This window comes from Oncorhynchus mykiss, chromosome 9, assembly GCF_057628025.1.
Source record: "Oncorhynchus mykiss isolate SJ-2025 chromosome 9, ASM5762802v1, whole genome shotgun sequence".
NCBI lineage: Eukaryota > Metazoa > Chordata > Actinopteri > Salmoniformes > Salmonidae > Oncorhynchus > Oncorhynchus mykiss.
The window spans coordinates 19204571-19230558 of NC_143030.1; the positions used below are offsets into that span (position 1 = coordinate 19204571).

Here is a 25988-nt window from a genome sequence, read left to right on the forward strand (position 1 = left end):
CACCGCCTGGTATGGCAACTGCACCGCCCTCAACCGTAAGGCTCTCCAGAGGGTAGTGAGGTCTGCACAACGCATCACCGGGGGCAAACTACCTGCCCTCCAGGACACCTACACCACCCGATGTCACAGGAAGGCCATAAAGATCATCAAGGACATCAACCACCCGAGCCACTGCCTGTTCACCCCGCTATCATCCAGAAGGCGAGGTCAGTACAGGTGCATCAAAGCTGGGACCGAGAGACTGAAAAACAGCTTCTATCTCAAGGCCATCAGACTGTTAAACAGCCACCACTAACACTGAGTGGCTGCTGCCAACACACTGACACTGACTCAACTCCAGCCACTTTAATAATGGGAATTGATGGGAAATGATGTAAATATATCACTAGCCACTTTAAACAATGCTACCTTATATAATGTTACTTACCCTACATTATTCATCTCATATGCATACGTATATACTGTACTCTATATCATCGACTGTATCCTTATGTAATACATGTATCACTAGCCACTTTAAACTATGCCACTTTGTTTACATACTCATCTCATTTGTACATACTGTACTTGATACCATCTACTGTATCTTGCCTATGCTGCTCTGTACCATCACTCATTCATATATCCTTATGTACATATTCTTTGTCCCCTTACACTGTGTACAAGACAGTAGTTTTGGAATTGTTAGTTAGATTACTTGTTATTACTGCATTGTCGGAACTAGAAGCACAAGCATTTCGCTACACTCGCATTAACATCTGCTAACCATGTGTATGTGACAAATAAAATTTGATTTGATTTGAGCCTACATCTATACGTGTTCAGTCTACTTCTATACGTGCTCAGTCTACTTCTATATGTGCTCAGTCTACTTCTATATGTGTTCAGCCTACATCTATACGTGTTCAGTCTACTTCTATACGTGTTCAGTCTACTTCTATACGTGCTCAGTCTACTTCTATACGTGCTCAGCCTACTTCTATACGTGCTCAGCCTACTTCTATACGTGCTCAGCCTACTTCTATATGTGTTCAGTCTACTTGTATACGTGCTCAGCCTACTTCTATACGTGTTCAGTCTACTTCTATACATGTTTAGTCTACTTCTATACGTGCTCAGTCTACTTCTATACGTGCTCAGCCTACTTCTATATGTGTTCAGTCTACTTGTATACATGCTCAGGCAATTTCTATACGTGCTCAGCCTACACCTATACGTGCTCAGCCTACTTCTATACGTGCTCAGCCTACTTCTATACGTGTTCAGCCTACTTCAATACATGCTCAGTCTACTTCTATATGTGTTCAGTCTACTTCTATATGTGTTCAGTCTACTTCTATAAGTGTTCAGTCTACTTCTATACGTGTTCAGTCTACTTCTATACGTGCTCAGTCTACTTCTATACATGTTCAGTCTACTTCTATATGTGTTCAGTCTACTTCTATATGTGTTCAGTCTACTTCTATATGTGCTCAGCCTACTTCTATATGTGTTCAGTCTACTTCTATACATGTTCAGTCTACTTCTATATGTGTTCAGTCTACTTCTATATGTGTTCAGTCTACTTCTATATGTGCTCAGTTTACTTCTATATGTGTTCAGTCTACTTCTATACGTGCTCAGTCTACTTCTATATGTGTTCAGTCTACTTCTATATGTGTTCAGTCTACTTCTATATGTGTTCAGTCTACTTCTATACGTGTTCAGTCTACTTCTATATGTGCTCAGCCTACTTCTATATGTGTTCAGTCTACTTCTATACATGTTCAGTCTACTTCTATATGTGTTCAGTCTACTTCTATATGTGTTCAGTCTACTTCTATATGTGTTCAGTCTACTTCTATATGTGTTCAGTCTACTTCTATACGTGCTCAGTCTACTTCTATATGTGTTCAGTCTACTTCTATACGTGCTCAGCCTACTTCTATACGTGCTCAGTCTACTTCTATACGCGTTCAGTCTACTTCTATTTGTGTTCAGTCTACTTCTATATGTGTTCAGCCTACTTCTATAAGTGCTCAGTCTACTTCTATACATGTTCAGTCTACTTCTATAGGTGCTCAGTCTACTTCTATACGTGCTCAGTCTACTTCTATACGTGCTCAGTCTACTTCTATATGTGCTCAGCCTACTTCTTTCTATGTGTTCAGTCTACTTCTATACGTGTTCAGTCTACTTCTATATGTGCTCAGTCTACTTCTATACATGTTCAGTCTACTTCTATAGGTGCTCAGTCTACTTCTATACGTGCTCAGTCTACTTCTATACGTGCTCAGCCTACTTCTATGTGTTCAGTCTACTTCTATATGTGTTCAGTCTACTTCTATACGTGTTCAGTCTACTTCTATACATGTAAATGTACTACTGGGGACATTTCCAATGGGAAATGTATTTTTAAAAAAAACTATCAAAAGTTAAACAATTATCACAATAAAACAATGAATGCACAAGAATTAGTGGGAGACAGCTCAGCGCATTCTAGAGAGCTGAGTGCATTCTGGAGAGAGACCGCCAATGGCCTATCTTTGCCACACACCCCTCCCCTTCTTCTCTTCTTCCCCTTCTTCTCTCAACATTTCAAAATACTCAAAAAACATTATCTTTACACGTATTTAAGATGCATTTCTTTTCACTGACAGCCATTTCTCAGTAATCAGCTGGGCTTATTGCCAAGTGCTCCGCCCAAATTGCTGGCTTCCCAAATAAGCATATAGACCTACATGCTTGTGATTTGAAACAATCCACAGCTTTAAAAGAAGCTAATGATCCTCTGTGTGTCACGAATCCCGTCGAAGATGGTGCCTCTTCCTGTTCGGGCAGGGCACTCGGCGGTCGTCATCGCCGGCCTACTAGCTGCCATCGATTCCCTTTATTTTGTTTCTGTTAGTTTGGTCTAATTGGTTACACCTGTTTTGAGTTTAGTTTTGTTTGTAGGCTGTTTAAGGGCACTAGGCCCGCGGGCTATTGTGCGGGCTTGTTCTCTGTTTATGGTGTTGGATTATTTTGTGGTCTCTATTTTTTCACTGTCTTTGGAATAAAGATCCACGTTCGTAACTAACCTGCTCTCTGCGCCTGACTCCTCCACCCACTATCCCTAGAAGCCGTAACACTGTGTCTGAGTCTTACTCTCTGGTGATGTTTTTTTTAATGATTGTATTTATTTCTGTATAGAAAGGAGTTGGCTAATGTATTTATATTTACTTTAGGCTGCAGTGACTAAGCTACTGTTACAGAATCTTATCCTATTCTTACTCATAGTCAATACCGTAGCGAGCCTGGTGTATAAGTAAGGATATTGACTCTTCCACTTGAGCATGCCTTTGTGGCACAGTCTATTTCCGCGGGGCTACGGGCCAGAAGGTTGAGGGTTCACGCCCGTCATTACAATCCAGTGCTTTTTATTCTCATAGGACACGAGGACAAATCTATGGTTCTTATAAAATAACATCTAGACCTATTTATTTTTATGAGAAGCAATGCTTGTGGACAGCAAAGGATAACCATGAACCCTTTAAAATGATTGTTCACACACTTGGCCACTCCATATATGGGTTAGCTGAAAACGTCACGATACCGATGCTTGGCCAGATAGCTAGCTACCAACAATGACAAGAAACTGCCATGTGGGGAATCGTAAGTGACTGGTTTCAGCTACTTTATGCTTCCTTCAAATGTTCACATACTAACCGGAACTAGGAAACGCTGACATTACCGACTTGCTAATTCATTGAACGCGGTGGCCTTTACAGTACCACCGTCTACAGCCCAGGAATTATTCTTTCCCCAACCAAAATAGTGCACCTTGCCTTTACTTCTCCTGTATTAGCGGTATCCCCACACCCAAACAGCTACCGGTGGCTATACCAATATGGCTCAAATTCGCTAGCTAGCTAACCAACAACTGTAACAATTTATTTGAGAGAAGTGCTGATTGTGCAAATGTATTTATGTTTTCAATAAACATAGTTTACATGTTATCAACAATCTAAGCCAACCCCTCATAGTTGCACACACGTTGGTTTTGTTTCTAAACTACTATATCGGTTTAAAGTTTAGCCACAGCTGACCTGATAGCGGGGTCGAGGATGGTTTTGAATTACACTGCGATCCATATATAGATCACAGAACCATAACACGTTCACGTTACAATCCTGGAGTTAAATCAGAGATGGAAGAGGAAGTGAGACATCTCACTGGCTCCTTGTTTCTGGTTCATAGCAGAGAAGAAGAGGAAGAGAGAGGCCCAACACTGCAGAAAATCTGTCTCCCTCCAGCAGGTGGCGTTTTTCACTGTTTCATCAAATCAAAAGATTAGTTTTTGTGTGGATGTCAATGAGAATGCAGAATTTGGTCAACCAAAAAATAAATGTATTTTTTTTTACTTTGCTGTGAGGTTTAAGTTTCGTAGTACTTAAGTTGTTACGAGTGTAATGATATTAGTAGGACACGTGTCATCCCGTCAGCTTTGAGAAAAAAAGTGGGATCAGAGTTACTACTATTATTATGACTGAGTGGGATCAGACTTACTACTTTTGTTATGACTGAGTGGGATCAGAGTTACTACTATTATTATTACTGAGTGGGATCAGAGTTACTACTATTATTATGACTGAGTGGGATAAGTGTTACTACTATTATTATGACTGAGTGGGATCAGAGTTACTACTATTATTATGACTGAGTTACTACTATTATTATTACTGAGTGGGATCAGAGTTACTACTATTATTATGACTGAGTGGGATCAGAGATACTACTATTATTATGACTGAGTGGGATCAGAGTTACTACTATTATTATTACTGAGTGGGATCAGAGTTAGTACTATTATTATGACCGAGTGGGATCAGAGGTACTACTATTATTATGACTGAGTGGGATCAGAGTTACTACTATTATTATGACTGAGTTACTACTATTATTATGACTGAGTGGGATCAGAGTTACTACTATTATTATGACTGAGTGGGATCAGTGTTACTACTATTATTATGACTGAGTGGGATCAGAGTTACTACTATTATTATGACTGAGTGGGATCAGAGTTACTACTATTATTATGACTGAGTGGGATCAGAGTTACTACTATTATTATGACTGAGTGGGATCAGAGTTACTACTATTATTATTACTGAGTGGGATCAGAGTTACTACTATTATTATGACTGAGTGGGATCAGAGTTACTACTATTATTATGACTGAGTTACTACTATTATTATGACTGAGTGGGATCAGAGTTACTACTATTATTATGACTGAGTGGGATCAGAGTTACTACTATTATTATGACTGAGTGGGATCAGAGTTACTACTATTATTATGACTGAGTGGGATCAGTGTTACTACTATTATTATGACTGAGTGGGATCAGAGTTACTACTATTATTATGACTGAGTGGAATCAGAGTTACTACTATTATTATTACTGAGTGGGATCAGAGTTACTACTATTATTATGACTGAGTTACTACTATTATTATGACTGAGTGGGATCAGAGTTACTACTATTATTATGACTGAGTGGGATCAGAGTTACTACTATTATTATGACTGAGTGGGATCAGAGTTACTACTATTATTATTACTGAGTGGGATCAGAGTTACTACTATTATTATGACTGAGTGGGATCAGAGTTACTACTATTATTATGACTGAGTTACTACTATTGTTATGACTGAGTGGGATCAGAGTTACTACTATTATTATGACTGAGTGAGATCAGTGTTACTACTATTATTATGACTGAGTGGGATCAGAGTTACTACTATTATTATGACTGAGTGGGATCAGAGTTACTACTATTATTATGACTGAGTGGGATCAGAGTTACTACTATTATTATGACTGATTGGAATCAGAGTTACTACTATTATTATTACTGAGTGGGATCAGAGTTACTACTATTAATATGACTGAGTGGGATCAGAGTTACTACTATTATTATGACTGAGTGGGATCAGAGTTCATCCCTCATCATCCCTCATCCAAGATCGCATAGCAGTTCAGACGTCTTTTGTCCTCGTCTTGTCGTGTCCTGTATATATATATATTTACAACTTTTTTCACATACATTTTATTTTTATTTTCCATCAACTCATCTTCTAAACACTCTCCTGCAACCAGCCTCACCAATTTATATTCATAAAAAAGTATTATTTACCTCAGATCTGCAATCCTTCAGGAAGCTAGCCAGAAACTCCAGGAGGCTGGCCAGAAACTAGCCAGAAGCTAGCCAGGAGCTAGCCCTGAAGCTAATCAGAAGCTAACCACGGTTTGTGGTCATCGGCTGTCCTTTAGTTCGAAAATCTATCGAAAATCTATCGCCAGTTTTGTACGGCGCAGCGCGGCTCGGAACGGAACATACCGGACCAATTTTTCTCTCCATGTCCCTGGATTTCAACTGCTCTCTGGACATTCATACCCGGATCTCACAGCTAGCTAGCTGCTATCCGTGTGACAGTCGGCTTTCGTCGATTCCGGAGCAAACATCGATTGTTCCGGTGCTAGCCAGCTCCGTCAATCACGCCTGAGTTCCATCATTCACTCCTGGGCTGCAGTCACCTATCCGGACCCGTTTCACTGCCTACGCGGAGCCCCACCGGGCCTTCACAACCGGACTGCCGACGTTATCTACCTGAAGGAGATCCGGCTGGCTCCTCTGTCGCGACGTTACCGGAACGCCCATCTGCGGCCCGCTAACCGTTAGCTGTCTTTCCGGCTGCTATCTGAATAGACAATCGGACAATTTATTTATTTGAATTATTATGTTTTCTTCTCGGGCCTCTATAACTATATCTATTGTTCTTATTTTTGTTGTTGTGTGATTTGGATTAATCCCCTCTACCACACGGAACCCCACTAATCTACTGACCGAACGCAAGAGGTGGCTAACAACAGACTCCATCCTATGCTAGCTTGCTACCGGTTGGCTTGGCTAGCTGTCTAAATCGCCGTGACCCTAAACCAACCTCTCCACTCACTGGACCCTTTTGATCACTCGACTAAGCATGCCTCTCCTTAATGTCAATATGTCTTGTCCATTGCTGTTCTGGTTAGTGTTTATTGGCTTATTTCACTGTAGAGCCTCTAGTCCTGCTCACTATACCTTATCCAACCTATTAGTTCCACCACCCACACATGCAATGACATCTCCTGGTTTCAATGATGTTTCTAGAGACAATATCTCTCTCTTCATCACTCAATACCTAGGTTTACCTCCACTGTATTCACATCCTACCTTACCTTTGTCTGTACATTATACCTTGATGCTATTTTATCGCCCCCAGAAACCTCCTTTTACTCTCTGTTCCAGACGTTCTAGACGACCAATTCTTATTGCTTTTAGTCGCACCCTTATTCTACTCCTCCTATGTTCCTCTGGCGATGTAGAGGTGAATCCAGGCCCTGCAGTGCCTAGCTCCACTCCTATTCCCCAGGCGCTCTCTTTTGACGACTTCTGTAACCGTAATAGCCTTGGTTTCATGCATGTTAACATTAGAAGCCTCCTCCCTAAGTTTGTTCTATTCACTGCTTTAGCACACTCTGCCAACCCGGATGTTCTAGCTGTGTCTGAATCCTGGCTTAGGAAGACCACCAAAAATTCAGACATTTTAATTCCAAACTACAACATTTTCAGACAAGATAGAACTGCCAAAGGGGGCGGTGTTGCAATTTACTGCAAAGATAGCCTGCAGAGTTCTGTCCTACTATCCAGGTCTGTACCCAAACAATTTGAACTTCTACTTTTAAAAATCCACCTTTCTAAAAACAAGTCTCTCACCGTTGCCGCCTGCTATAGACCACCCTCTGCCCCCAGCTGTGCTCTGGACACCATATGTGAACTGATTGCCCCCCATCTATCTTCAGAGCTCGTGCTGCTAGGCGACCTAAACTGGAACATGCTTAACACCCCAGCCATCCTACAATCTAAACTTGATGCCCTCAATCTCACACAAATTATCAATGAACCTACCAGGTACCTCCCCAAAGCCTTAAACACGGGCACCCTCATAGATATCATCCTAACCAACTTCCCCTCTAAATACACCTCTGCTGTCTTCAACCAAGATCTCAGCGATCACTGCCTCATTGCCTGCATCCGTAATGGGTCAGCGGTCAAACGACCTCCTCTCATCACTGTAAAACGCTCCCTGAAACACTTCAGCGAGCAGTTCTTTCTAATCGACCTGGCCGGGGTATCCTGGAAGGATATTGACCTCATCCCGTCAGTAGAGGATGCCTGGATATTTTTTTTAAATGCCTTCCTAACCATCTTAAATAAACATGCCCCATTCAAGAAATTTAGAACCAGGAACAGATATAGCCCTTGGTTCTCCCCAGACCTGACTGCCCTTAATCAACACAAAAACGTCTTATGGCGTTCTGCATTAGCATCGAACAGCCCCCGTGATATGCAGCTGTTCAGGGAAGCTAGAAACCATTATACACAGGCAGTTAGAAAAGCCAAGGCTAGCTTTTTCAAGCAGAAATTTGCTTCTTGCAACACTAACTCAAAAAAGTTCTGGGACACTGTAAAGTCCATGGAGAATAAGAACACCTCCTCCCAGCTGCCCACTGCACTGAAGATAGGAAACACTGTCACCACTGATAAATCCACCATAATTGAAAATTTCAATAAGCATTTTTCTACTGCTGGCCATGCTTTCCACCTGGCTACTCCTACCCCTGTCAACAGCACTGCACCCCCAACAGCAACTCGCCCAAGCCTTCCCCATTTCTCCTTCTCCCAAATCCATTCAGCTGATGTTCTGAAAGAGCTGCAAAATCTGGACCCCTACAAATCAGCCGGGCTAGACAATCTGGACCCTTTCTTTCTAAAATTATCTGCCGAAATTGTTGCCACCCCTATTGTTGCCACCCCTATACTAGCCTGTTCAACCTCTCTTTCGTGTCGTCTGAGATTCCCAAAGATTGGAAAGCAGCTGCGGTCATCCCCCTCTTCAAAGGGGGGGACACTCTTGACCCAAACTGCTACAGACCTATATCTATCCTACCATGCCTTTCTAAGGTCTTCGAAAGCCAAGTCAACAAACAGATTACCGACCATTTTGAATCTCACCATACCTTCTCTGCTATGCAATCTGGTTTCAGAGCTGGTCATGGGTGCACCTCAGCCACGCTCAAGGTCCTAAACGATATCTTAACCGCCATCGATAAGAAACATTACTGTGCAGCCGTATTCATTGATCTGGCCAAGGCTTTCGACTCTGTCAATCACCACATCCTCATCGGCAGACTCAACAGCCTTGGTTTCTCAAATGATTGCCTCGCCTGGTTCACCAACTACTTCTCTGATAGAGTTCAGTGTGTCAAATCTGAGGGTCTGTTGTCCGGACCTCTGGCAGTCTCTATGGGGGTGCCACAGGGTTCAATTCTTGGACCGACTCTCTTCTCTGTATACATCAATGAGGTCGCTCTTGCTGCTGGTGAGTCTCTGATCCACCTCTACGCAGACGACACCATTCTGTATACTTCCGGCCCTTCTTTGGACACTGTGTTAACAACCCTCCAGGCAAGCTTCAATGCCATACAACTCTCCTTCCGTGGCCTCCAACTGCTCTTAAATACAAGTAAAACTAAATGCATGCTCTTCAACCGATCACTACCTGCACCTACCCGCCTGTCCAACATCACTACTCTGGACGGCTCTGACTTAGAATACGTGGACAACTACAAATACTTAGGTGTCTGGTTAGACTGTAAACTCTCCTTCCAGACCCATATCAAACATCTCCAATCCAAAGTTAAATCTAGAATTGGCTTCCTATTTCGCAACAAAGCATCCTTCACTCATGCTGCCAAACATACCCTTGTAAAACTGACCATCCTACCAATCCTCGACTTTGGCGATGTAATTTACAAAATAGCCTCCAATACCCTACTCAACAAACTGGATGCAGTCTATCACAGTGCAATCCGTTTTGTCACCAAAGCCCCATACACTACCCACCATTGCGACCTGTACGCTCTCGTTGGCTGGCCCTCGCTTCATACTCGTCGCCAAACCCACTGGCTCCATGTCATCTACAAGACCCTGCTAGGTAAAGTCCCCCCTTATCTCAGCTCGCTGGTCACCATAGCATCTCCCACCTGTAGCACACGCTCCAGCAGGTATATCTCTCTAGTCACCCCCAAAACCAATTCTTTCTTTGGCCGCCTCTCTTTCCAGTTCTCTGCTGCCAATGACTGGAACGAACTACAAAAATCTCTGAAACTGGAAACACTTATCTCCCTCACTAGCTTTAAGCACCAACTGTCAGAACAGCTCACAGATTACTGCACCTGTACATAGCCCACATATAATTTAGCCCTATCAACTACCTCTTTCCCAACTGTATTTAATTTATTTATTTATTTTGCTCCTTTGCACCCCATTATTTTTATTTCTACTTTGCACATTCTTCCATTGCAAAACTACCATTCCAGTGTTTTACTTGCTATATTGTATTTACCTTGCCACCAAGGCCTTTTTTTGCCTTTACCTCCCTTCTCACCTCATTTGCTCACATTGTATATAGACTTGTTTATACTTTATTATTGACTGTATGTTTGTTTTACTCCATGTGTAACTCTGTGTTGTTGTATCTGTCGAACTGCTTTGCTTTATCTTGGCCAGGTCGCAATTGTAAATGAGAACTTGTTCTCAACTTGCCTACCTGGTTAAATAAAGGTAAAATAAATAAATAAATAAATAAATAGTTACTACTATTATTATGACTGAGTTACTACTATTATTATGACTGAGTGGGATCAGAGTTACTACTATTATTATGGCTGAGTGGGATCAGAGTTACTACTATTATTATGACTGAGTGGGATCAGAGTTACTACTATTATTATGACTGAGTGGGATCAGAGTTACTACTATTATTATGACTGAGTGGGATCAGAGGTACTACTATTATTATTACTGAGTGGGATGAGAGTTACTACTATTGTTATGACTGATTGAGGAACCAGAACGGTGTGGTCAAAATGGGAGCAGGACACACACACACACACACACACACACACACACACACACACACACACACACACACACACACACACACACACACACACACACACACACACACACACACACACACACACACACACACACACACACACACACAGAGTCAGTCAGTCCTGTGCCAGTGTCATCTACAGTATCTGTGGTTCCAGACAGGCTGTATTCTAGTTATCACAGCTCTATAATGGTGCTTTGTTCAGTTGATTCAGTCACCTGTTACTATCTGGTATGTTTAGCCATCACTAGCACTGTTGCCTACATACAGACTTAAAATCATTGGCCACTTTAATTAATGGATCTCTCGTCACTTACATAATGTTTACATATCTTGAATTACTCATCTCATACGTATATACTGTATTTTATACCATCTATTGTATCTTGCCTATGCCGCTCTGTCATCCATATATTTATATCTATATATTCTTATTCCATTTCTTTACTAAGATTTGTGTGAATTAGGTAGTTTTTGGGGAATTGTTAGATTACATGTTAGATATTGCGGAACTGTCGGAACTAGAAGCACAAGCATTTCGCTACACTCGCATTCACATTTGCTAACCATGTGTATGTGACCAATTTGATTTGATTTGATTAGAAATTATACAAAGATACATTGTGCTCTTATGCAAGAGACATCAAGATGTATAGGTTTATACAGAAATACTAATGCAACAAGCCCTTCTCTCAGAATGATGGAGGCCAGGATTAATCTGCCATATGGGATAAATAAACTGGAGATCTGTTCTCCCTGGCAACAACAGGCAGGCATGTAGGCTCTCATTTTTTTGTTATTTTATTTGACTAGGCAAGTCAGTTAAGAACAAATTATTTTCAATCTGTCTAGGAACAGTGGGTTAAGAACGACAGATTTGTATGTACCTTGTGAGCTCGGGGATTCGAACTCGCAACCTTTCAGTTACTAGTCCAATGCTCTAACCACTAGGCTACCCTGCCACCCCATAAAATCAAATGCAGTCCTTAGGTTATCACCAAGCCATCGTAAATCTACTGTCAGAAGAACAAGATATGTGAAAGTACTCATATAGGAACACATTCTAATATTAAAGTAATGTGATTAACATAATGTTGTAATTCTACGACATGGTACAAACACCTTTTACTGAATGGAAATGTATGGATCAAACACTTTTACTGAATGGAAATGTATGGATCAAACACTTTTACTGAATGGAAATGTATGGATCAAACACCTTTCACTGAATGGAAATGTATGGTTCAACCACCTTTTACTGAATGGAAATGTATGGATCAAACACTTTTACTGAATGGAAATGTATGGATCAAACACTTTTACTGAATGGAAATGTATGGATCAAACACTTTTACTGAATGGAAATGTATGGATCAAACACCTTTCACTGAATGGAAATGTATGGTTCAACCACCTTTTACTGAATGGAAATGTATGGATCAAACACCTTTTACTGCATGGTAATGTATGGTACAAACACCTTTTACTTAATGGAAATGTATGGTTCAAACACCTTTCACTGAATGGAAATGTATGGTTCAACCACCTTTTACTGAATGGAAATCTATGGTTCAAACACCTTTTACTGCATGGTAATGTATGGTTCAACCACCTTTTACTGAATGGAAATCTATGGTTCAAACACCTCTCACTGAATGGAAATGTATGGTTCAACCACCTTTTACTGAATGGAAATGTATGGATCAAACACCTTTCACTGAATGGAAATGTATGGTTCAACCACCTTTTACTGAATGGAAATGTATGGTTCAACCACCTTTTACTGAATGGAAATGTACGGATCAAACACCTTTCACTGAATACTGAATGTCTGTTGTTTCTCTGCCATGCTCGTATGTAGGTTACTGCACTGAAAGCTAGTGTTGTTTTTAATCACTTGCCCTAAATGTTGTTGGGATAAAGAATGTCTAGTCAGCCATGATAGACTGTTGCACTATGAAAGTATTTCTTACTCTGTGTATTTCTCTGCTTCCATAAATACATACCTTTATCTAAACAGATCATCTGATGATTCATCATTTGCTTGGATACTTGAGCAAATAATAATAACTGATAATACATTAGACTTACTTATATGTGACGTTTTACGTAAAAAGTATTTGGAAAAAACTCATATAGGAACACATTCTAATATTAAAGTAATGTGATTAACATAATGTTGTAATTCTACGACATGGTACAAACACCTTTTACTGAATGGAAATGTATGGATCAAACACTTTTACTGAATGGAAATGTATGGATCAAACACTTTTACTGAATGGAAATGTATGGATCAAACACCTTTCACTGAATGGAAATGTATGGTTCAACCACCTTTTACTGAATGGAAATGTATGGATCAAACACTTTTACTGAATGGAAATGTATGGATCAAACACTTTTACTGAATGGAAATGTATGGATCAAACACTTTTACTGAATGGAAATGTATGGATCAAACACCTTTCACTGAATGGAAATGTATGGTTCAACCACCTTTTACTGAATGGAAATGTATGGATCAAACACCTTTTACTGCATGGTAATGTATGGTACAAACACCTTTTACTTAATGGAAATGTATGGTTCAAACACCTTTCACTGAATGGAAATGTATGGTTCAACCACCTTTTACTGAATGGAAATCTATGGTTCAAACACCTTTTACTGCATGGTAATGTATGGTTCAACCACCTTTTACTGAATGGAAATCTATGGTTCAAACACCTCTCACTGAATGGAAATGTATGGTTCAACCACCTTTTACTGAATGGAAATGTATGGATCAAACACCTTTCACTGAATGGAAATGTATGGTTCAACCACCTTTTACTGAATGGAAATGTATGGTTCAACCACCTTTTACTGAATGGAAATGTACGGATCAAACACCTTTCACTGAATACTGAATGTCTGTTGTTTCTCTGCCATGCTCGTATGTAGGTTACTGCACTGAAAGCTAGTGTTGTTTTTAATCACTTGGCCTAAATGTTGTTGGGATAAAGAATGTCTAGTCAGCCATGATAGACTGTTGCACTATGAAAGTATTTCTTACTCTGTGTATTTCTCTGCTTCCATAAATACATACCTTTATCTAAACAGATCATCTGATGATTCATCATTTGCTTGGATACTTGAGCAAATAATAATAACTGATAATACATTAGACTTACTTATATGTGACGTTTTACGTAAAAAGTATTTGGAAAAAACTCATATAGGAACACATTCTAATATTAAAGTAATGTGATTAACATAATGTTGTAATTCTACGACATGGTACAAACACCTTTTACTGAATGGAAATGTATGGATCAAACACTTTTACTGAATGGAAATGTATGGATCAAACACTTTTACTGAATGGAAATGTATGGATCAAACACCTTTCACTGAATGGAAATGTATGGTTCAACCACCTTTTACTGAATGGAAATGTATGGATCAAACACTTTTACTGAATGGAAATGTATGGATCAAACACTTTTACTGAATGGAAATGTATGGATCAAACACCTTTCACTGAATGGAAATGTATGGTTCAACCACCTTTTATTGAATGGAAATGTATGGATCAAACACCTTTTACTGCATGGTAATGTATGGTACAAACACATTTTACTTAATGGAAATGTATGGTTCAAACACCTTTCACTGAATGGAAATGTATGGTTCAACCACCTTTTACTGAATGGAAATCTATGGTTCAAACACCTTTTACTGCATGGTAATGTATGGTTCAACCACCTTTTTCTGAATGGAAATCTATGGTTCAAACACCTCTCACTGAATGGAAATGTATGGTTCAACCACCTTTTACTGAATGGAAATGTATGGTTCAAACACCTTTCACTGAATGGAAATGTATGGTTCAACCACCTTTTACTGAATGGAAATGTATGGTTCAACCACCTTTTACTGAATGGAAATGTACGGATCAAACACCTTTCACTGAATACTGAATGTCTGTTGTTTCTCTGCCATGCTCGTATGTAGGTTACTGCACTGAAAGCTAGTGTTGTTTTTAATCACTTGGCCTAAATGTTGTTGGGATAAAGAATGTCTAGTCAGCCATGATAGACTGTTGCACTATGAAAGTATTTCTTACTCTGTGTATTTCTCTGCTTCCATAAATACATACCTTTATCTAAACAGATCATCTGATGATTCATCATTTGCTTGGATACTTGAACAAATAATAATAACTGATAATACATTAGACTTACTTATATGTGACGTTTTACGTAAAAAGTATTTGGAAAAAATATCCTAAATTGAAATGGAATTTACCCCAACCCTGGTCTTAACCATAAAATAACACCTTTACCCTAGTCATCATTGTGTTGTGTGGCGAAAAGATAAGGCAGGACGACACACTAGTACACAATCGATTCCTCTCAGTCACGTCTTTTCTCTCTTCATCATTGAAGTAGTGACACAGAAAAAGTATATTATTTCATGGTGATACCATCTGGTGAAGTAAAGTGTTGATAGCTGAGGATAAAGGAGGGAGGAGCAAATACAACAGAGATGTTGTGGGACGATAAGGTAGAGCGTTGGGACAGTAACCGAAAGGTCGCTGGTTTCAATCCCCGTGCCGGCAAGGTGGAAAAATCTGCTGTTCTGCTGTTGAGCAAGGCAGATAACCCCCAACAACATCTGCACTGTGGACATTGATTTAGGTAGCAGCCCACACCACTCTGATTCAGAGGGTCTGGGTTAAATGCAGAAGACACATTTTGGTTGAACGCATTCAGTTGTACAACTGACTAGTTATGCCCCTTGCCTTTTAGAAGAGTTCTCTGCAAGAGGGAGGAGGAATAAATGAAACAGAGGTGTGTGCTGATAAGGTAGAAGGGTTCTCTGGAAGAGGGAGGAGGAAGAAATTAAACAGAGGTGTGTGCTGATAAGTTAGAAGGGTTCTCTGGAAGAGGGAGGAGGAAGAAATGAAACAGAGGTGTGTGCTGATAAGTTAGAAGGGTTCTCTGGAAGAGGGAGGAGGAAGAGATACAACAGTTAGAGGTGTTATGTGTCTGTTAATGTGTATTCATATCTAAACTTAAAGGAAAACAAGTTTTACCTGGAGCCAAAAAAGCTTGTCCCTTCAAGCCAAGTACAGATACAACAGCCAAGACAAGATGCAAGGGTTTTTGACAGTTTTAGAAAGTCATTTTATTGATCTGAACTACCCAGTTTTAGAATGTCTCCTGTCGGCTGTTGGCGACTCCAAAATGTAATGTGTAAAACCTTAGCTTTTAGTCTTAAGCAATTCTGTTCAGTGTTGAAACTACAATCCCACTCCGCCCTTAGACAAATTCAACTAAGTATTAGTGTATCCCAAGAACAGTTGATCATTACTTGTATCAGTTCAAGGGGCCTGAAAAAGGCAGATCAACCTTATCGAATAGGCTAAACACAGCTAGGTGATGTTATCTAAGCCCAAGCAATAAGGATTGACGGTTTAGTGGAAATATTCAGAGTCAAGGCTGCAACTTTCACTGGGGACGGGGGCTTTTTTTTTTCTCCAAAAACCTGTTGAAGATCTGGTATTTCTATTTCAAATGGTTATGTTATATTTCAGTCTTCTGTGATGTATACAGTGTAGTGTTGGGATGCAAACGTAATATTGAACACATCTCAACTCTATATCTGACATGATTCAGGTGTCTTCTTTTTTTTAAAGCCCACAACCATGTGCGTGAGGTGTATACTTTTGTTTCAAAGTAGTTACCAAGAAACACTCTGTGTGGCCCTGATTCAGCCCAATGAGGTAAAAGGCTAACTAGATGCTAAAAATCCTCAATCAATTAACCTAATTAACAACCTTAAGTAAAACAACACTGATGAAAAGAGTCCGTAAAAACAAAGCGAGTTAAATACTAATTCCCAAATGGCCATAAAAGTCTGGATTTTACCGCAAAAATCACACAAGCTTGATACATGATGATACAGTGCCTTCAGAAACATTCAGACACCTTGACCTTTGCCACATTTTGTCACGTTACAGCCTTATTTTAAAATGTATTAAATAAATACAAATCCTCAGCAATCTACACCCAATACCCAATAATGACAAAGCAAAAACAGTTTTTTAGAAATAACAGAAATACCATATTTACATAAGTATTCAGACCCTTTGCTATGAGACTAATAATTGAGCTCAGGTGCATCCTGTTTCCATTGATCATCCATGAGATGGAGTCCACCTGTGGTCATTTCAATTGATTGGACATGATTTGGAAAGGCACAAACCTGTCTACATAAGGTCCCACAGTTGACAGTGCATGTCAGAGCAAAAACAAAGCCATGAGGTCGAAGGAATTGTCCATAGAGCTCCGAAACAGGATTGTATTGAGACACAGATCGGGGGAAGGGCACCAAAACGTCTCAAATCAAATCAAATCAGCATTGAAGGTCCCCAAGAACACAGTGGCCTCCATCATTCTTAAATGGAAGACGTTTAGAAGACTCTTCCAAGAGCTTTCCGCCAGGCCAAACTGAGCAATCGGGGGAGAAGGGCCTTGGTCAGGGAGGTGACCAAGAACCTGATGGTCACTCTGACAGAGCGGTAGAGTTACTCTGTGGAGATGGGAGAACCTTCCAGAAGGACAATCAGGGCTTTATGGTAGAGTGGTCAGACGGAAGCCACTCCTCAGTAAAAGGCACATGACAAACCGCTTAGAGTTTGCCAAAAAGTCAGCTAAAGACTCTCGGACCATGAGAAACAAGATTCTTTGATTGGATGAAACCAAGATTGAAGTCGTTGGCCTGAATGCCAAGCATCACGTCTGGAGGAAACCTGGCACCATCCCTACGGTGATGCACGGTGGTGGAAGAATCATGCTGTGGGATGTTTTTCAGCAGCAGGGACTGGGAGAATACTCAGGATCGAGGCAAAGATGAACAGAGAAAAGTACAGAGAGATCCTTGATGAAAACCTGCTCCAGAGCTCTCAGGACCTCAGACCAGGGTGAAGGTTCTCCTTCCAACCGTACAACGACCCTAAGCACACAGACAAGACAACGCAGGAGTGGCTTTGGGACAAGTCTATGAGCGGCCCAGCCAAAGGCTGGACATAAACCTGATTGAACTTCTCTGGAGAGACTTGAAAAAAGCTGTGCAGCGAAAGAGCTTGAGAGGATCTTCAGAGAAGAATGGGAGAACCTTCCCAAATACAGGTGTGCCAAGCTTGTAACGTCATACCCAAGAAGATACGGGGCTGTAATCACTGCCAACGGTCCTTCAACAAAGTACTGAGTACAGGATCTGAATACTTATGTAAATGTGATATTTCAGTTTTACATTTTTTATAAATTAGCAAACATTTATAAAAAATGCTTTTTGCTTTGTCATTTTGTTTATTGTGTGTTGATTGATGAGGGGATTTTCTTTTTTAATAACGTATCAATATATGGAAAAAGTCAACTGGTCTGAATACTTTCTGAAGTTAATGTGTTCATGATACGTTTAGTGCCTTTAACTCACATTCTTATAGGACTACCAATAAACTGTTTAAAAAAATAAAAGATGGTGCCTAAACAAGAAAACCACTTGAGACGATGTTCATTTCATTCACTGGAGAATCCAAAAAATGTCTATCACTTTTGAGTTATACTTTGCTTTCATACCTTATATTTGTATTTTTCTGTTGAAGCATCTAAGCCCTAAAAAATAGCACCACTCCAGTTTCCCAAGGAAGTGTCACTGATAAGATGGCGTCTGAGAAGAAGGCTGACGTTTTACGTATTCCCAAACAATTGGGTTTTTTGTTTGTTTCTTTGCGTTGTTTGTAACACATTTTTAAACTTATTTTGTACATAATGTTGCCGCTATCGTCTCTTTTGTCCGTAAATAACTTCTGGACATCAGAACTGCGATTACTCACCACGGACTGGCAGAATCCTTTTTTTCCTTTAATGATTCCAACTAGCCCAACATGAATGACATACTGCTTTCCCGGGAACAGGTCCAGATCCCTCCATCTGCATGAAGAGAAGGCAGAGAAAAATGGGCCAGAGGAGGGGCTGCCTTCTGAGAATTCGTAGGTGATCGACAAAAAACACAATTCCTTCCATTCTGCCAGCAAACGTGTAATCTTTGGAAAATAAAATCGATGACTTACACAGAAGATTAAACTACCAACGGGACATTCAAAACTGTAATATCTTATGCTTCACGGAGTCGTGGCTGAATGATGACATTACAACATTATCAACATACAGCTGGCTGGTTATACGCTGTACCGGCAGGATAGAACTATGAACTAGGATAGGACTATGTATTTTTTGTAAACAACAGCTGGTGCAGGATATCTAAGGAATTTTGGAGCTATTGCTCGCCTGAGGTAGAGTATCTCATGACAAGCTGTTGACCACAATGTCTATCTAGAGAGTTTTTATTTGTATTTTTCGTAGCTGTCTACATACCATCACAGACTGAGGTTGGCACTAAGACCGTATTGAATGAGCTGTGTTCACCATAAGGAAACAATAAATCGCTCACCCAGAGGTGGCGCTCCTAGTAACCGGGGACTTTAATGCAGGGAAACTTAAATCCGTTTGACCAAATTTCTGTCAGCATGTTAAATGTGCAACCGGAGGGGAAAAAAACTCTGGACCACCTTTACTCCACACACAGAGACAAATACACCCTCCATTTGGCAAATCTGACCATAATTCTATCCTCCTGATTCCTGCTTACAAGTAAAAATTAAAGCAGGAAGCACCAGTGACTTGATCAATAAAACAGTGGTCAGATGAAGCAGATGATAAGCTACATTTTCAACCTTTCCCTGTCCGAGTCTGTAATACCAACATGTTTTAAGCAGACCACCATAGTCCCTGTGCCTAAGAACACTAAGGTAACTTGCCTAAATGACTACAAACCATGAAGTGCTTTGAAAGGCTGGTCATGGCTCACATGAACACCATTATCTCAGAAACCCTAGACCCACTCCAATTTACAGACCGCCCCAACAGATCCACAGATGATGCAATCTCTATTGCACTCCACACTGCCCTTTCCTACCTGGACAAAAGGAACACCTATGTGAGTATGCTATTCATTGACTAAAGCTCAGCTTTCAACAACATAGTTCCCTCATAGATCATAAATAAGCAAAGGACCCTGGGACTAAACACCTGCAACTGGATCCTGTACTTTTTGACAGGCCGCTCCCAGGTGGTGAGGGCAGGTAACAATACATCCGATACGCTGATCCTCAACACAGGAGCCCCTCAGAGGTGCGTGCTCAATCCCCTCCTGTACTCCCTGTTCACTCATGACTGCCAGGCACAACTCCAACACTATTGATAAGTTTGTGGATGACACAACAGTGGTAGGCCTGATCACCAACAACAAAGAGACAGCCTATAGGGAGGAGGTCAGAGACCTGGTTGTGTGGTGCCAGGACAATAACCTCTCCCTCAACGTGATCAAGACAAAGGAGATGATTGTGGACTACAGGAAAAAGAGGACTGAGCACGCCCCCATTCTCATTGACGGGGCTGCAGTGGAGCAGGTTGAGAGCTTCAAGTTCCTTGGTGTCCACATCACCAACAAACTAACATGGTCAAAGCACACCAAGACAGTCCTGAAGAGGGCACGACAAAACCTATTCCCCCTCAGGAGACTGAAAAGATTTGGCATGAGTTCTCAGATCCTCAAAAGGATCTACAGCTTCACGACCGAGAGCATGGTTCTATCACTGGTTCCATCACTGCATGGTATGGCAACTCCCCGGCCTCCGACCGCAAGGCGCTATAGAGGGTAGTGCGTACAGCCCAGTACATCACTGGGGCCAAGCTTCCTGCCATCCAGGACCTCTATACCAGGCAGTGTCAGAGGAAGGCCCCAAACATTGTCAAAGACTCCAGCCACCCTAGTCATAGACTGTTCTCTCTGCTACCACATGGCAAGTGGTACCAGAACACCAAGTCTAGGTCCAAGAGTCTTCTAAACAGCTTCTACCCCCAAGCCATAAGACTCCTGAGCATCTCATCAAATGACTACCAAGACTATTTGCATTGCCACCCCCCCCCCTTATTTACACAGCTGCTACTCTCTGTTTTTATCATCTATCATCTACATACTACCTCAACAAACCGGTGCCCCCGCACATTGACTCTGTACCAGTACCCCACTGTATATAGTCTTGCTTCTGTTATTTTACTGCTGCTCTTTAATGACTTGTTACTGTTATTTCTCATTCTTATCCATATACATTGCCTTGCGAAAGTATTCGGCCCCCTTGAACTTTGCGACCTTTTGCCACATTTCAGGCTTCAAACATAAAGATATAAAACTGTATTTTTTTGTGAAGAATCAACAACAAGTGGGACACAATCATGAAGTGGAACGACATTTATTGGATATTTCAAACTTTTTTAACAAATCAAAAACTGAAAAATTGGGCGTGCAAAATTATTCAGCCCCCTTAAGTTAATACTTTGTAGCGCCACCTTTTGCTGCGATTACAGCTGTAAGTCGCTTGGGGTATGTCTCTATCAGTTTTGCACATCGAGAGACTGAAATTCTTTCCCATTCCTCCTTGCAAAACAGCTCGAGCTCAGTGAGGTTGGATGGAGAGCATTTGTGAACAGCAGTTTTCAGTTCTTTCCACAGATTCTCGATTGGATTCAGGTCTGGACTTTGACTTGGCCATTCTAACACCTGGATATGTTTATTTTTGAACCATTCCATTGTAGATTTTGCTTTATGTTTTGGATCATTGTCTTGTTGGAAGACAAATCTCCGTCTCAGTCTCAGGTCTTTTGCAGACTCCATCAGGTTTTCTTCCAGAATGGTCCTGTATTTGGCTCCATCCATCTTCCCATCAATTTTAACCATCTTCCCTGTCCCTGCTGAAGAAAAGCAGGCCCAAACCATGATGCTGCCACCACCATGTTTGACAGTGGGGATGGTGTGTTCAGCTGTGTTGCTTTTACGCCAAACATAACGTTTTGCATTGTTGCCAAAAAGTTCAATTTTGGTTTCATCTGACCAGAGCACCTTCTTCCACATGTTTGGTGTGTCTCCCAGGTGGCTTGTGGCAAACTTTAAACAACACTTTTTATGGATATCTTTAAGAAATGGCTTTCTTCTTGCCACTCTTCCTTAAAGGCCAGATTTGTGCAATATACGACTGATTGTTGTCCTATGGACAGAGTCTCCCACCTCAGCTGTAGATCTCTGCAGTTCATCCAGAGTGATCATAGGCCTCTTGGCTGCATCTCTGATCAGTCTTCTCCTTGTATGAGCTGAAAGTTTAGAGGGACGGCCAGGTCTTAGTAGATTTGCAGTGGTCTGATACTCCTTCCATTTCAATATTATCGCTTGCACAGTGCTCCTTGGGATGTTTAAAGCTTGGGAAATCTTTTTGTATCCAAATCCGGCTTTAAACATCTTCACAACAGTATCTCGGACCTGCCTGGTGTGTTCCTTGTTCTTCATGATGCTCTCTGCGCTTTTAACGGACCTCTGAGACTATCACAGTGCAGGTGCATTTATACGGAGACTTGATTACACACAGGTGGATTGTATGTATCATCATTAGTCATTTAGGTCAACATTGGATCATTCAGAGATCCTCACTGAACTTCTGGAGAGAGTTTGCTGCACTGAAAGTAAAGGGGCTGAATAATTTTGCACGCCCAAATTTTCAGTTTTTGATTTGTTAAAAATTTTTGAAATATCCAATAAATGTCGTTCCACTTCATGATTGTGTCCCACTTGTTGTTGATTCTTCACAAAAAAATACAGTTTTATATCTTTATGTTTGAAGCCTGAAATGTGGCAAAAGGTCGCAAAGTTCAAGGGGGCCGAATACTTTCGCAAGGCACTGTATTTCTTTTTAAACTGCCATGTTGGTTTGGGGCTTGTAAGTAAGCATTTCCCTGTAAGGCCTGTTGTATTGTGCACATGTGACTAATACAATTTGATTTGATAACAAAGAAATACTCACTACCATAGAAAAGGGGCATGTTAAGTGTTTCCTGCATTATTCTATGTAACTGTCAATCTTAAGGGTGTGTGTGTGTGTGTGTGTGTGTGTGTGTGTGTGTGTGTGTGTGTGTGTGTGTGTGTGTGTGCGAGTGTGTGTGTGTGTGTGCGTGTGTGTGTGTGTGTGTGTGTGTGTGTGTGTAACTGGGCCTATATAAGATGACAGAGGACGGGACTAGAATGTGGAGATCAACTGGAGGTGAAGATTAAGACTGGACTAGTCTGTTAAACTACACTATACATCTCTGGTAAGACTTCTCTGTCTAAACACTGCATGTAGCGTTTGTGTATTTTATTGTTGAGATATGTTACATTGTTCATGTTGTAATGGCCTTTGTGACAATCTGTCTTTGTAAAAAGTGCTGAATAAATAAATGTTGTTGATTGTTGTGTAATAGAATGATGCAGGTGACCTTTATTTAAATCTGTATATTCTTTGGCATCTAGTTTTGCAGTCAGATTGATAGATGTGTTTAGGACACAAAAACTATTATAGAATATCGTTGGGTTTCAACTGAGCCCTATTTCTCCTTAGACCCAAATGTGATCATTTAGAGAGTAATTGACTATCACAGTACTGTTATTAGTATTATACTATTTCTTTAACCCAAATAACATCTTATTGAGAGTTTTCTGACCCTATGACATGCAGAAAAACCAAGGGATTGGTTTGTGTTCAAAGGATCTGTTTTAGTGGACTCAGAGAGAACAATGTTGAAACAAACAGATACTCCTGAGGTAAGAAACTCATCATCACAATATAGTAGGACATTTGTCTGAAATAAACCACACAATATTATGTTTGGTTCTCGTCAAATACTTTGCTACTGCATTGCTGATATCGCTCAAATATACATTGAACACAACCCCTTTCTGTTGCTGTCAATACTAAACTCACCAAATTAAATCATAATTAAAGGAAACTTACTTCATTATGTTGATGTTAACACAATATAACGATGACATTTGTCTGCAACATACCAAACTGTACTGTAATACATATATATGAATATGCATCCAGAATTAAGTAATATAATATACTTTCCTGACTAAGTGAGAGTATAACATGTCAGAATTATGTTTTATTTATCTTACAATAACTTTTAATGAAATGCCATGTTACTTTAGAAGTGTTATGGCTCAATTAAAGACATTGGATAACATATTTTTTTCTTACCTATCAACACTTCAGTTCACCAAACTATATCATTATGAAATAATACCCTGTACACATACATTTTTCTGTCTCTTTCGTTCATTCTGTCAGACTGTGCGTCTGTCTGACTCCATCAATGATGAAGAGATAAAATACGTGACGGCGAGGAAGACATTGATTAAGGAGTGGCTGAACAGTCTGGATATCTACTGTGAACTAGTGGGTACTCTAATTTCCTCTTTCTTTTGATCATTCTCTCTCTCGTGCAAGCTCTCATTCTCTCTCTCACTCCACATCCATCTACATAGGGATCCCCCCCTCATGTCTCCAGCTCATGTCTCCCCCCTCATGTCTCCAGCTGTTAGCCCAGCCCCCCCCCCTTCTCTCTTATATAATGTATGATGGGACACAAATGTGAAATTCTCTAGATTTGATCTCTCTGTCTCTCTGTCTCTCTCTCTCTGTCTCTCTGTCTTTCTCTCTCTCTGTTACTGTCTCTCTCTGTCTGTGTCTATCTCTGTCATCTCTCTCCCCATATCTCAGGAGGATGTTCCTAACATAGCGTTCCTGGGGTCAGGTGGGGGAGAGAGGGCAGCAGTGAGCATGCTGGGATCTCTGCATCAGCTGGAACAGGACAAGCTGCTGGGCAGCCTCCTCTACATGTGTGGGGTGTCAGGCACCACCTGGTACACACACACACACACACACACACACACACACACACACACACACACATGCACACACACACACTTATTTACTATTATTCTTAGTGGGAAAGTTCATTTTGAATGTGCTGAAACAAATTAGGTATCTCTCTCTCCACCCCTTTCTCTCTCTCTCTCTCTCTCTCTCACACACACACACATACACACACACACACACACACACACACACACACAGGTGCATGTCATCCCTGTACAGCGATCCAGATTGGTCGCTGAATAATCGTTGTGTTGAGGTGATAAAGAAGATGAAGGGTCCTACGATGGACTTGAAGAAGGTTGTGGCCTGGCTGATGATGCGGAAATACAGCGACCAGGACTTCTGCCTCACTGACTTTTTGGGAGCCTTCACTGCCACCACTTTCATGAAGGAGGTCAGTGTATGGTTTATGTGTGTGTGTTTGCGTGTGTCTCTCTATCTCTGCCTCTGTTGAGCTGATTATCTCTCCCCTTGTCACGCCCTGACCATAGAGAGCACTCAGGGTCCTCTATGGTGCGAAAGGTCAGAGCGTGACTAGGTATTTTTTTTCTAGTATTGTTATTTCTATATTGGTGTAGGTGTGTGGTTCCCAGTTAGAGGCAGCTGATTATCGTGGTCTCTAATTGGGGATCATACTTAAGTTGTCCATTGTTCCCACCTGCGTTGTGGGATATTGTTTTCAGTTAGTGCCAAAGTGCGCTCTGTACTGGATGTTTGTTCATTCTTTGATGTTTTTGTTAAGTTTCACTTTGAAATAAAGTATGTGGAACTATACACACGCTGAGCCTTGGTCCACTCCTTTCGATGAATGTGACATCCCTGTCTCTTCCCCTTTTTCTCTCTCTCTTGTATCAGATGGACACTCGCCGTCTCTCTGAAGATGCTCACAGGGACAGCACCAACCCCTACCCCATCTACAACGCCATAGAACTGGACTGCTACAGACAGCATTGCACTAAAGGTGACACTTATGCAGCATTCACGCAAACTCAGAAACTCAGAACTTCTGAGTTAAAATCAACTTTATTCCCATAGAGGTTCCTACCGGTTGATTCTGATACTTTCAGAGTGGAAAACTTGGGTGTCATCTTTGTATAA

General features: G+C 40.8%; 1 protein-coding gene across 1 annotated transcript in view; it reads left to right on the forward strand.

Annotated features, from left to right (window-relative positions):
* LOC149980809 (cytosolic phospholipase A2 gamma-like) overlaps positions 1-25988 on the forward strand; it is a 51573-nt gene that overhangs the window by 9175 nt on the left and 16410 nt on the right. The window contains exons 2-5 of the mRNA XM_090185684.1: positions 24300-24407; positions 24732-24857; positions 25156-25284; positions 25746-25851. Coding sequence (XP_090041810.1) covers positions 24300-24407; positions 24732-24857; positions 25156-25284; positions 25746-25851 — 469 coding nt within the window. The remainder of the gene's footprint in view (positions 1-24299; positions 24408-24731; positions 24858-25155; positions 25285-25745; positions 25852-25988) is intronic.